The 15,310-nt window shown below is 33.5% G+C and overlaps 1 protein-coding gene across 5 annotated transcripts in view; it reads right to left on the bottom strand.

Moving 5' to 3' along the window:
- NCAM2 (neural cell adhesion molecule 2) overlaps positions 1-15,310 on the bottom strand; it is a 551,993-nt gene that overhangs the window by 124,654 nt on the left and 412,029 nt on the right. For all 5 annotated transcript variants that reach the window (XM_019017903.4, XM_019017902.4, XM_055374042.2 and 2 more), the window contains exons 10-11: positions 8,316-8,503; positions 297-393 (exon numbers count right to left, since the gene is read on the bottom strand). In XM_019017903.4, coding sequence (XP_018873448.1) covers positions 297-393; positions 8,316-8,503 — 285 coding nt within the window. The remainder of the gene's footprint in view (positions 1-296; positions 394-8,315; positions 8,504-15,310) is intronic.

The raw sequence follows: 15,310 nt of genomic DNA, 5'->3' as shown, positions 1-15,310 counted from the left end.
TTCTACTTTGAAATATACAATAACTTATTGTGAACTATTATAGCCCTACCGTACTACTGAACAGCATATCTTATTCTTTGTAATCAACTGTAGTTTTATGCTCCCTGAGTAATCCCTCTTTATTCCCTCCTTCCCAATATACTACCAAGCCTCTGGTAACCACAGTCTACCTGATATCTCCAAGAGATCCATTGTTTTAAATCCCACATGTAAATGAGACCACTTTATCAGCTTAAATTTTCATTTGCTTTCAGAAATATTGTGTGAGATCTCAAAAATTATTGTGCTATACTTACCAGCCAAAGCAAGAATATATTCTTGAAATCTTGTTCCTATATGATTAGTGGCTGTGCAATTATAGCGTCCAAAGTCATTGTCAGATGTAGGTGCAATCTGAAATAATTATAATAACAAATGTTACAATTCTAAAACATCATAGAAGTTTTATAATAAACCCCAGTATGGCTACCACTTTCACACATTTCATTTTTTACCCAACAACTCCTTACCATATATTTTTAATTTTCTTTATTAAGTAAGCATTACTAAATAATGTAAATCCTTTTATGATGTATCCATGAGCCTGTAATATCCATAGGACTAGGCAAATCAGAATTTATCTATTAATTCATTAAGTAAACAAATGGCACCACTTCGATGTATCTATTAAATAGCATAACCATTATATCTACATATATGTAAAGCTCAGAAAGTAGTACACAGTTTGAAATATATATGTGTATATATTTATGTATACATGTATATATATATATATCTATAGTTTGCAATCAATGTAGGTGTAAACTTGAAAACAGGAAGCTTGTAATAAAAGCATTGTTAACTGTTTTCTATGATTTGGCCTCAGATCAGTTTGCTTTAATGTTCAAGAAAGTCTCCAAATATGTGATATTTCTCTCCCTGTTTTGAGTTTATTGAACATATAATACTAACGAAGGAGGAAGGATCATTCTTAATGAAATCTTTCCAGGAACATACTGTGCAATAAAATGTTGCTCTTTGCAACAATACTCATAGACAGGCACTTTTTCTCGCTATCTAATAACAGTATCTTGCCTCCATTTCTGTTCAATTCCTACCATTCTTTTTCACTCTAGGTAGAAAATAGCTGACCTCTATCCTTATACATTTGAAATCCATAACTAAGTTAACCTTTGGGGATTCTATTGGTGAACACTGAGACAAACCCTGTAATTCTAATGTACAGAAATTCTGAAGTATCAATTTAGATAAGAGATTTGATGATAGTAATAGATATAATTTTCAATCTGTGTAACTATTATTAAGAGAGAATATGCCTACAAGAGTTGCTGTTAATTTCAACTCTATCCCAAAAGAGGGAAAAATGATTTTGTGGTAATGGGAGGCTATTAACTAAGAGTGCAATTTTGAGGTCCATTGAAGATGATAATTCTGAAAGAGTACAGAAAAGCTGTGTCATTCGTTTTCTAGTCAGCTGTCCATCTAGAAACAGATCATAGGAATAAGCTTAGAATTTGTAACAGCTCTTACATAATTACTGCTAAGTGATTAAAATATTCATTTTCCTTATGTGTAGCTTTTAATAAGCAAGACTAATTTAACTCTAAACTAATTGTTCTAATGAGAAAGAGATTTAACAAAAAATTCTTATTCTACTTGCATATGAGAAAGTTATTTGCAAATTCAACAGAGAAGAATGTGTTTACTGAATCAATATAATGCCAAGACAGGATAGCCACAACAAAGAAATGTGACTATTACACAGCTCCTTAAGATTAATAATCTAAATAGAGCCATTTTCATTGGAACAATTTCTTAAAAGCTCAATTCATTTTTTTGCTGTTGTTCCTGGGAGTTCAGCTATCAAGAGATAAAAGTTCATCTTAAATAAGCAACCTTTTATCATGTTGTATGCTTAATAAGTAAAGAAAACACCCATCACGGCATAGATTAAGACACACACACACACATCCTCACACATGCTCTAGATATAATCTGGCCAAATCATGTACCCTGAAGCTTATTTGATGTATTCTAGGAAAGCAACATAAAACTAAAGTCCAATAGTGGTTTTACACTTAAACCCAGCACAATGAAATGTTATATAATTTTATGAAAATATAAGATAATATAACGAGGGTATATTATAGACCATTAAGTAAAAATATTTAAATGTTTAAAATGTGCAAAGCATTGAAAATATTAATCAAGAAACATCTACTGATAAACATCCACTGATAAACATCTACTAGAAACATCTACTGATAAAACTACTTCTTCATATTTAAATATAGGTATACCTGTTTTATTGTGTCTTACTTTGCCATGCTTGAAAGATAGTGGTTTTTTTCTTTTTTTCTTTTTTTTTTTCACAAATTGAAGGTTTGCAGAAATCCTGCATTAAGCAATCTAACAGCACCATTTTTTCAACAACAGTTGCCCATGTCCTGTCTCTCTGACTTTTTGGTAATTCTCTCAATATTTTAAACTTTGCATTATTATCAAATTTGCTATGGTGATCTGTGATCAGTAATCTTTGATGGTACTATTGTAACTGTTTTGGAGAACCACAAACTGTGCCCCTAAGACAGTGAACTTAATTGATAAATGTGTGTTCTGATTGCTCCACTGACTGGCCGTACCCCCATCTCTCTCCCTCTTTGGCTTCCTTATTCTGTGAGACACAATAATATTAAAATTAGGCCAAATCATAATCCTACAATGGCCTCTAGGTGTTCGTGTTAAAGGAAGAGTCACACATCTCCCACATTAAATCAAAAGCTAAACATGATGAAGCTTAGTGAAGCTAAACATGATGAAGCTTAGTGAGGAAGGCATGACAAAACCAAGACAGGCTAAAACAGAAGCCTATTGCAACAAACAGCCAAGTGGTAAATGTGAAGAGAGAGTTCCTGAAAAAAATCTAAAGTACTACGCTAGTGGACTCACAAATGATAAGAAAGCTAAACAGCCTTACTCATGTTATGGAGAAATATTTTGTTGGTCTGGATAGAAGACAAAGCCAACCACAATACTCCCTTAAGCCAAAGCCCAAGCCAGAGCAAAAGATCTAACATTCCTCAATTCAATGAAGGCTGACAGAGGTGAGGAAGGTGCAGAAGAAGAGTTTGAAGCTGGCAGGGGTGAGTTCATGAGGCTTAAGGGAAGAAGCCATCTTTATAACATAAAAATACAAGGTGGAGCAGCAAGTGCTGATGTAGAAGCTGCAGCATGTTATCCAGAAGATCAAGCTAAGGGCCGGGCGAGGTGGCTCACGCCTGTAATCCCACCACTTTGGGAGGCCGAGGTGGGCAGATCACGAGGTCAGGAGATCGAGATCATCTTGGCTAACACGGTGAAACCCCATCTCTACTAAAAGTACAAAAAATTAGCCGGGCGTGGTGGCGGGCGCCTGCAGTCCCAGCTACTCGGGAGGCTGAGGCAGGAGAATGGCGTGAACCCGGGAGGCGGAGCTTGCAGTGAGCCAAGATCGCGCCACTGCACTCCAGCCTGGGCGACAAAGCAAGACCCTGTCTCAAAAAAAAAAAAAAAAAAAAAAAAAAAGAAGATCAAGCTAAGATCATTGATGGAATTCACTACACTAAAAAATAGAATTTAAAGTAGATGAAACAGTTTTCTATTGCAAGAAGATGCCATCTAGACTTTTACAGCTACAGAGGAGATGTAAAGGGCAGGGTTCGAACTTCCAAGGACCTGTTGAATCTCTTGTTAGGGGCCAATACAGCTAGTGACTTAAGTTCAAGCCATTGTTCATTTATCATTATGAAAATCCTAGGGTCTTTAAGAATTATGCTAAATTGACTCTGCCTGTGTTCTATCCATGGGAAAACTAAGCCTGGTTGACAGAACATCTGTTTACAGCCTGGTTTATTGAATATTTTAAGCCCACTGTTGAGATATAGTGCTGAGAAAAAAAAAAAAAAAAAGATTCCCTTCAAACTAGTCGTGCTCATTGGCAATGTACCTAGTCACCCAACAGCTCTGATAGACATATACAAAGATATTAATGTTGTTTTCATGCTGGCTCACCCAACATCCATTCTGAAGCCTGTGGATCAAGGAGTAATTTCAACTTTCAAGTCCTAGTACTTAAGAAATACAATTTGTGGCCGGGCGGGGTGGCTCACACCTGTAATCCCAGTACTTTGGGAGGCCGAGGCAGGCGGATCACGAGGTCAGGAGATGGAGACCATCCTGGTTAACACCGTGAAACTCCGTCTCAACTAAAAATACAAAAAAATAGCCGGGCGTGGTGGCAGGCACCTGTAATCCCAGCTACTCGGGAGGCTGAGGCAGGAGAATAGCGTGAACTCGGGAGGCGGAGCTTGCAGTGAGTGGAGATCGTGCCACTGCACTCCAGCCTGGGCGACAGAGCGAGACTCCGTCTCAAAAAAAAACACAACAAAAAACAGAAATACAATATTTAAGGCTTCAGCTGCCATAAAACAGTGATTCCTCTGACGGATCTGGGAAAAGTCAACTGAAAATCTTCTGAAAAGGATTCACCATGCTGACGCCATTAAGAATATTTGTGACTCATGGGAGAAAGTGAAAATATCAACATTAATAAGAATTTGGAAGAAGTTGATTCCAGCCCTCATGGGTGACTTTGAGGGGTTCAAGACTTCAGTGAAGGAAGTAACTGCAGATGCGATGGAAATAGAGAGCTAGAATTAGAAATGGAGCCTGAAGAAGTGAATGAATTGCTGCAATCTGATGATAAAACTCTAACAGATGGGAAAATTGCTCTTCATGGAGGAGCAAATAAAGTGGTTTCTGGTGGTAGAATTTACTCCTGCTGAAGATGCCTGAAAAATGTTGAAATGATAACCAAAGATTTAGAATATTACATAAACTTAGTTGATAAAGCAGTGACAGGGTTTGAGAGGATTTACTTCATTTTTGAAAGATGTTCTGCTATAGGTAATTCCTAACAAACAGTATTATATGCTGCTAGCCTTATAGCATCACCTGCTACACAGAGATCTTTCATGAAAGGAAGTGTTAATTAACAAAGTGCTTCACTGTTGCCTTATTTTAATAAACTGCCACAGCCACTCCAACCTTCAGCAATCAACATTCTGATCAGTAAGCAGCCATCAACCTCGCGACCAAACGCTTCACCAATGAAAAATGTTACAACTTGCTTAAATCTCAAATTATTCCCAGAAAATTTTAGTAATTAAGTATTTTTCAGTTATGTTATGTAGACCTTTTTATACACCATGCTTTTGCACACTTAATAGACTATAGTGCCAACATAACTTTTATATGCATTGAAAAAAGCAAAAATTTTTGTGACTTGCTTTATAGAGATATTTACTTTATTGAGGTGCTCTTGGAACTAAACCCGCAATATCTCCAAGGTATATCTGTATCCAGCTAAAAATGCTGATATTAATTAATGATATTAGGTTTGGACAGAGTATAGTGAAGTAACGAATATAGTTTTGAATATCTAAATATAAGCTAAGTGTATAATATTAATAAAGAAGCTTGCTAGTCTTTTTCTTAAACCTAAAAATATTTATTTCTTCTATGTATTCCATGATAAGAAAGTCATGGACACAACAGCTAGCACCCCTATTTAGGATATGAAACAAAGATACAGACAACGCAAAGTACAATATTATTCTAACAAACCTATTAAAAACCTATTCCTTCTTTCAATGTTTGCCCACATATTGAAAAGTTGTGTAATTTCCTCAGGATGTGGTCAGTTAAAAAAAATAAAGTTTTGATGACCTTGACCTTTACAGATTACAGATGCATTTATTGGCAGTAACTTAAATAATTTATTGAATATTTGGTTATGTTTTAAAACACCCAATTTTAAAAGTTTGAATACATATACTTAAAGAAAAAATCTTTAAAACAATTCAATAAATTTATTACTGACAATTTGTTAAGTGTAAACTTTTTCTATATTTCCTTTTATATTCTAAAGAATTAGAACATATATGACTTTTACAATAATTACTAAACAAAAGTAACTGTCTCAAGCAACTGTATATACTAATAATTAAATATTAGTAATGCTCATTGTTGCTTTCTCTTTATGTTATTGTTATTTTGTTATGCTATGTTTTCAAGTTGTGTTAATCACACATTTATATTTTTCATTCAGAATTTAAATTTAATCTGTGAGAGTATACACATAAACATGTCTGTTTAAAGTCAGTGGTTTAGCCAACAGATCACCTGGCTGTGTGTCAAGCAAGCAAAAATTGTGGGTTTTTAAAAATTTTATTTTGGAGTGCAGAGGGATGTCTTTAGGCAGAAGTTTAAATAGCATACACTATATACTATGCTGTATGTATAAAATGTCCCTTCACATTAAATATAGAGAATTATGAGTTGGCTGAGGAACTAAAAAATGTCAAGATGAAGTAAAGCAGAAATTACACATTAGTCTGTCATTTACTCATGAAATTCAATCTACTTGCTATGGACTGAACTGCCCGCCTCCTCACTCTGCCCATTCATATACTGAAACCCTAAATTCCGGTGTGAATGAATTCGGAAATAGGATCTTTAAGAAGGTAATTAAGGTTAAATGAGGTAATAAGAGTGGGACCTAATCCAACAGGACTGGTATCCTTATAAGAAAAGGAAGACACCAGAACTCTGTGTGCACACAGAGGAAAGGGCATGTGAGGACACAGCAAGAAGACGGCCAAGTACAAGTTCAGGGAAGGGTCCTCTATAGAAAGCAACCTGGCAGGCACCATGATATTGAACCTCTATCCTCCAGAACTCAGAACAAATTTCTGTGATTTCAACAATCCTGTCTATAGTATTTTATTAAAGTATTCAAGGAGACTACACACTACACAGAACAAGTTAAATCTAATCTGAGCTTTTCACTAAGGTAAAACACATAAAATTTAGATTAAAACTGTCCAGATGTTTTTATGAAATTGACATCCTTGTCAAGTCACAAATAGCTAATTCTTCTAAAATATTTCCAAAGAAACTTATTTATATTGAAATTGATTTAGACATAGCGGTTTAATTACCAGCCAGTCAGCTATGCAAGTATTTGCAGACATGATGGCTAAATCCTCCTATCAAACGAAATTTTTTTAAGTCTAAATGGCATCAATGAGGATATTTTAAGTTAAGGCAGTATGGATATTAGACGGTATTCTAAAACGTGCATTTCATTTTAGCTTATGCAAACTGAATTAGTGAATAAAATGTAGCAACCTTTCAGCAAATAAGGCTGTGTGAAAAAGATTCCCAATTTTCCTAACCGCATCATAATTTGGAAAGGGTGATGATCATTTTCATAGATTTTTTATATGTTTTGGAAATTGATACACACATACACTCCAATTAATAAATAAGAGGCACTTTATTCAAACAGTATTTAAAGGCCAATTACTTGGCAATATAAAAATAATTATACAAAATCTTATTTTTAGTAATAAAACAAAAGATACTGAACAAGTAAATTTCATTTATTTTGGAATTTACACTAGAATTGTAAAAATCTAGCCAACAGATAGCATTTATACCTGCCAGACTGAAAAGAAAAAAAGCTATACCACATGGAATCAATGAAAGCATCAACATTGAAGACAAATTTTTAGCCCTCAATAACTATTACATTACGAATTTTTTCTTCCTAGATTTTTCCATATATATATAATATGGAAAAATTTTTAGCCCTCAATAACTATTACATCACCAATTTTTCTTCCTAGATTTTTCCATATATATATATATATATATTTTTTTTTTTTTTTTAAGACGAAGTCTCGCTCTGTCACCAGGCTGGAGTGCAGTGGCGTGATCTCGGCTCACTGCAACCTCCACCTCCCAAGTTCAAGTGATTCTCCTGCCTCAGCCTCCTGAGTAGCTGGGGCTATAGGCACACACCACCACACCCAGCTAATTTTTGTATTTTTAGTAGAGACAGGGTTTCACCATGTTGGCCAGGATGGTCTCGGTCTCCTGACCTTGTAATCTGCCCTCCTCGGCCTCCCAAAGTGCTGGGATTACAGGAGTGAGCCACTGCGCCCGGCCATATAATTGTTTTTATTCCTAAAAGTGCATTTATAAAAATAATGGTCTTTGCTACATAGCCACATTTCTATATAAGTGAATAGACATTCATACACTCATCATTAATGAGCCATGGACCTTTAAGTAAATAACTGTAAAATATATACACTATGATTTCTCTCTCTTATTATATATATATGCATATGAAGATATTTAAATATATTCTGAAATAGTAGATAGTTGTTAAAATAATACAATTTATTGATGTATACATGTGGACTTACCTCTAATATCATCTTTCTTCCTGTACTATAAGTCTTTAAATTGGTCGTGTTTTTAGCAGGTAAGACTAATTTATCTCTTCTCCAGTGAATTGATGCTGGTGGATTCGATTTCACATCACAACTTATATTGATAGGATTTCCTTCCCAAGAGTAATAAATTGTTTGGTTTGATATAAACTTGGGGGCATCTGTAATACAATATAATAAAATAATTATAGGCATTTTCTTTAAGTTAAATAATTATTTAAGTAGTATAAGCATTAGTAATTTCTACTGTATAAAAAGAAGCCACATAATTCTAATTTTGTGTATTTTTTTTTTTCTTTTTGAGACGGAGTCTCGCCCTGTCACCCAGGCTGGAGTGCAGTGGTGCAATCTCCGCTCACTGCAAGCTCCGCCTCCCGGGTTCATGCCATTCTCCTGCTTCAGCCTTCTGAGTAGCTGGGACTACAGGTGCCCGCCACCAAGCCAGGCTAATCTTTTGTATTTTTAGTAGAGACGGGGTTTCACCGTGTTAGCCAGGATGGTCTCGATCTCCTGACCTCGTGATTCTCGATCTCCTGACCTCGAGATCCGCCCGCCTCAGACTCCCAAAGTGCTGGAATTACAGGCGTGAGCCACCGCTCGCAGCCTAATTTTGTGTATTTAACATAGTGCATCAGAACTCATGAAAATATATGTCATTTGAATACTTTTATCACATAATTTAATAGGATTAACATAGACTCATAAATTACCAATTATTAAAATATAAGACAACCAGAGTTAAATTTGCTCTTACTAATCTGACAAAAAATATATATTGACTATGTTAATGACTATCTACTTGTGTAGAAACTATTTCTGGAACAAACTATAAAGTGAGAGTTTAGGATAAAATCTAATAAATGGTTCTTTCCTCACTTTTTATTTCGTTTAAGTCATAGTCACTTTTTCTATAAATTATTTTGAAGACTCAGGTATGAAATCTAAGTTGGAATGGCAACAACATAACTAAACATTTTTTCCCTAAAGTATCCATATTTCCCATTTTTACTAAACCACAGATGTCATAAATTAATCAACAATAATTAATTTGAAAAGTAACCAGTTCCTATTCTTACGACTCCCTATCAATTTTTTCAGGTCTGTATTCTAGATCTCTATCACAAAAGTTAAGAGAAAACAATGTATAATTTTATTTAAAAATCTAAATGTGAAAACATACAAACGTTGTTTTCACTCTTCCTCCACCCGAGGACTATGATCTAAATCAAATGCCAAATATTGTAACCTCTCAATTTCCTGCCTGCATAATTATTTGAGAAGATTTTATAATTATTTTTACATGAAAGCATAATTCTCAAGTAAGCTGTAGCTAAAATTTTGCTCGTATTTATGCTGATTACTGTTACTAATATTAACTACTTAGAACTTAATATTACACCAAAAATTATCAATTTAAGTCATTTAACTTTTAAATATTTTATTACTGCAAACTACTTAAAAAAGCAATATCCAGTTTTGTTATATCTACTAATTATATAAATATCAGATATGTAACTTATCTGTAGTACAAATGCAGAAGTAATCATTTAAAAGTCCTTGTCCTATTTTACTTTAATGAATTTTTTAATGACAATCTCACATACAAGTCTGAAATGCTTACTGAATCATTTCTATATGAAGGTAAGTTGTTTATATACTTTATTATATTTAATATTTTTAATAACCTTGTAAGGAAGGAATAATCTCTGTTCTATGGAAAAGGGATCTGAGTTAAGAGATGCCAAGCTCATTCCCACAATAAGTTTTAGGGCTCAGATATCAATATAGGGCTATTTTAACCAACGTCTATTATACGCCCAATCAAATACAGAAATAAAATTATAATTTTCAGGGTTTGAAATATTTTTGTACTGTGAATCCTATCATCAAAGGGAATATAATTGAAACAATTCTCAGGAAGATAAAACAGCTTTATAATCTTGATTCTGCAATCCAGTATGTATCTAGAGAAAATAATTATAAATATTATAAAAGTTTATTTAAAGGACTATTAATGCACTATTATTTTAATAACAAAAACTGAAAACAACTTAACATCCCATAAATGGTGGTACATCTTTGTACTTAGGTGTGCTAAATATTACCCAGATACATTTGCCTATGGCTTTCCATCAGCTCGGCATATACCTGCCCTTCCCTTCAACTGACTGAGTTCAAAAGTAAGCCCCTCACTTTCTAAACACAGCCTTTCCACACTCTTCAGTTCTAGATGAGGTGCCCTAAATTGTGCACCCACAGCATTCTGTGCTTTCCCTCATCATGGTCATTAGGCAATGGAAGCATCTATTTGATCGTTTCTACACCAAATGATGTCCATTTGGGGGTCAGAATATATCTCAGTCACAATTATTTATCTAATGGCTTATACAGTGTTTTTTAAACTGTAGATTGAATTGACTTGAAATTAAATGGTCAAATAAATTTTAATTCAACAGTTCAACTAAATTGAAAAAGCCAGGGACATGAAGAATCTAAGAACACACAACTGATTAAAGGAACAACTACAAGAGGAGCCAAATTTCTTGATATTCAAAGTCAAAAACTAAGTTTACGTCTATATCTTTATTTACAACCCTTAAGGTATGTAAAATAATTTATTTAGCATTATACTATTTCTTGGAGAGGATTAAGGAAAATATAGTTACAAATAAACTCAATCCAACAGGAAATTCATACATCTATATCTATATCTTTAAATTTATTTACAACTGTTAAGGTATGTAAAATATAACTTATTTAGCATTATACTATTTCACGGAGAGGTTTAAGGAAAATATAGTTACAAATAAACTCAATCCAATAAGAAATTCATACATCCTAATGGAAACATTAATAGCTGACTTGCAGTCACACTCTGTCCACAATGTGGCATCTGCATGTAGTGTATTTTAATAGTGTAATTTAACTATAAACTGAGGGTAAGATTTGTTGTTTTCCATAACAGAAAGCAATTGCCACTAATTGCTTGCCTGATGATCTCAGTGTGAATTTTACTCAGAATTATCAATGTTGAATGCAATACTTGCTACAGGCAATACATGCTACACTGAAAGCCACATTAAAAAATGTATTTGTGGTATCAAGCAAGAAAATATTGATAACGCCCGTCTATAATAAAACAGAAACTAAATGTCTATACAGGATATGCTTCGTAAATATCAATACAGTAGCAAGGCAGCGATATTCACTGGCACAAGATTAGCATGTCAATGAAATTAACAACTTGGTACTGGGCCAGTGTGGTATGAGGGATGTGACTCTTGCATAGCACCATCTGAAGTGGCTGAATAATGTAGCCATATGTCATGCTGGTGTACCAAAAATAGTCATTTTCAAAATCAGGAAGGCCCTTTACATCATGAAAGGCTTCAAATGTACAGAGGAAATAAACACTGGTGGTTAGAGAAACACATACAGGGGAAAAAGGAGAAAAGAATATAGCATAAGCAGAAGTGGAAAGATACTTTTGCCTATGCTATATTCTTTCACATATATATGAAAGAAAAAAGGCAATAGGCATGGAAACATTTTTATCTTGAACTTGCATTTTTTTGGCTTAGGATTTGTGCCCAGTATACTATGCATGGGGAAAGTTAATTCCTGACTACATGAAATATGAAGTTATGGAAGCATATCTTAAGGAGTTATGTGTCCATCAATCTTATCAAAGTCCAAACCAAAATATGATTCTACAAATTATAATGAAAAGAAGTGACTTTATTGGAAGAATTAATTTTTATCTGAGCAGAGTAGAAAAAAGTTAAGATAAATCTGAATAGTGAAAAGATGGAAGTATGTCATTCACTGGAGGTGGAGAAAGAGATCTCCTTTCTGAAAGCCTCCAGTGCCAGTGACAATCAAGAAAGTGACACAGACACCCTCTTTGATCAAACTTTAGTCAGGTTCTTCTTAGCCCACTTTTCAACTAGGCCTTGACCTTGGCACTGTCCCTGGCTTGCCAGTAACAAAGAATCCTGCCAAATCCATTTATAAGAGTTCCCCCACCCTTGATTTCTGATCACTCTTGCTATCTGACCAAGTTCTTCATTCAACACAATTGTGGTCTAAGTCTTTGGCCTGTCTTTAGCAAGGATCCTGTTAGGCCAGGTTACCAAGAAATTCATTATCTCTGAAGTTTACCAGGTCCCTCTTAATAACTTTTCATTCACTGCCATCTCTCACTCTACTCATTGGCTGTATATCCCAACTTGTCCTTGTATTTGGCTTTGAACTCAATCTCTCTCTTCTATTGCAATAGTCTTGAGCACTATTGTGTTAGTAATCATGACTAGTCTTCCTTACAATTTTTAACAGGTCTCGGAATAATTTCTGTTTGACGAATGAGGGTAACCCCAAGAAGGTGTTTAAAAAGAAAGCTTGATTCCCTTTCTTAAAGAGAGAATGAGAGAAACAGATGTGAAGCAGATGCATCAGTAATAAGAGATAGTGGGTTACTTTTGGTAAAATTTGTATATTTGAAATATGAGAGTTAAAATAAAAAGCTACAGTTAATTTAAAATTATGAATGGGCAGGTAAGTTAATCACTGGCTTCATTATCAGAAAGTCAAAGAAGATTCCCTAGATCGTAGTTTAGAAATGTTAAAATGTCTTCCATTTTGAATTAATAAGAAATATTGTTAAACTAGTGTAGAAAATTTGTTGCAATATTGTTTATAGACAAGATTTGGATTTCAAAGGTGAATTTCAAAATTGTACTCTCTAGCACAGTTGTGATTAAGAAATTACAAATAAATTGATTCATAGAACTTTTGCCCTTGATCATAACAAGTAAATTTCTGCATTAAAACATATTTGCCTAAAATAATGGAAAATGTCATTTGACATCTCAAGAAAGAATACCCAAATAAGTATACTTACCAACGTCTTCAAATATAATAATTGATTTTAAAGACACTTTTTAAATTATACTTTTTATTTTAAAATACTTTTACTGTATAATTTTACATCAGGAATATGCATCTGGACCTCGCCAAAGTTAGGTTCTATAATCAACTTTCAATTAGGACATTTATGACGAAATTAGGTTGTTACCTCTTTCCAAGTCTCTGCTGAAGCATTAAGAGGTTAAAATACATTACAATGCTCCCATCATTGTTAATACTAAGATGTTTGGCAATGGGCATATTGTGTATGCTTTTTTCATATTTTTTTCATTGAGAATATTCAGCCTCTATTAAATCAATATTCTGAAACATAACAAAAACTAAAAGAGTTTTGTTAGTAATTATACCATAAATAAATAACAAAAATACTAAACGTGACGGCAAAAATATCTTGATAGTCTAAAAATAGTAAGTATAACAATAATATATTTGTTATACTGTACCTTCCTCAATAGTGTATTCTAATTTTGATGTTTTTCAGTCCTGGTAAAGTTGCAAACTTTTGGAAAGCCATATGTATGGCTTTAAAAATGTAAAATGCATTACTACATGTGGAGTCTCTTTAAATTTTTAAAAATGAAAATAAAAACCCTTAGAGTTTTAATTTCAAATAATTATGTAGGCTTTACTTTCACTTTTGTAAAGTGTGTGCACATATGTATATATGTATATATGAGTGAATATATACATATATGTATATATGAGTGGGTATGTGTATACACACATATGAATATATACATATTCACTCTCATGTATACAAATATACATTTAATGGCATATATTGTGTATATATAGATATACTGACATATATTGATATATGGTATATACACATACATACTATATATACATATATACACTCATATACACAAATATACACTGTATTAGTTCGTTTTCATGTTGCTGATAAAGACATTCAAAACTGGGTAATTTAAGAAGAAAAAGAAGTTTCATAAACTCGCAGTTTCACTTGGCTGTTGAGGCCTCACAGTTGTGGCAGAAGGGGAAGTGAAAGGCACATCTTCCCTGGCTGCAGACAAGACAGAATGAGAGCCAAGCAAAAGGGGAAACCCCTTATAAAACCATCAGATCTCGTGAGACTTATTCACTACCCTGTGATTCAATTATGCTCTGCTGGGTCCCTCCCACAACACGTGGGAATTATGGGAGCTACAATTCAAGATGAGATTTGGGTGGGGACACAGCCAAACCATATCGTACATATATACATACAATATATTGACATATGTTGATACTGTATACACACATATATTCACTCTACAGTAAACACGTATGCCTCACATCAGGGGAAATATTGAGTTATCTATTTTATTTGTTGAGAGGCATAATTATTTGAAATTAAAATTGAAAGGGGCTTTATTTCCATTTTTAAAAATGTTAAGACACTCCATATGTAGGAAGACACTTGAAAGCATAAAACAATATCAATTATTTTTATCATAAAGAGGGCAAAATTCATATTAAATTTTAACAGTATTATGATACCATATATTAAGCCTGATCCCTTAGTGACTTTATTTTTATTTAAATTTCTAAATTGAACTCATATTTTAATGACAGCGCTCATACATTCTATATTTTCACATATTTCAATGCTACAATAACCTGTTTAGAATTAATCATACTCCATAATGTATGGTGAATAATTAACATTTTATTTATGTTTTGGTTTTATTTGTTTTGATTTCAAACTAATATTTACCTATTTGTACATTTATTCTACCTTCACTTTCAAAAAGATGTTGAAGGAATTTAACTTCTTCATGATATACTGCCATCATGGATTGCCTTGCCAAATAAAATGTTAAAATCCTCCAAATCAGAATGATATATTTGATTGTACACTAATAATTCAAAATAATATCAAAATTTATGTCTATGAATAGTAAGCCATTTAGCAGATGCTGGACACAACTGTTTGGGTATAAAAGTTTTTCTTCCCTGAGTATTAACTGGCACATTGAGAGTTTGTGGAGGAAAAAGATGAATGTCTCAACCTTAATCTTAAAGATTTTCCATCTGCA

The sequence above is a fragment of the Gorilla gorilla genome, chromosome 22 (assembly GCF_029281585.2).
Source record: "Gorilla gorilla gorilla isolate KB3781 chromosome 22, NHGRI_mGorGor1-v2.1_pri, whole genome shotgun sequence".
Classification (NCBI taxonomy): domain Eukaryota; kingdom Metazoa; phylum Chordata; class Mammalia; order Primates; family Hominidae; genus Gorilla; species Gorilla gorilla.
This window is presented reverse-complemented; position numbering and strand designations above follow the sequence as displayed.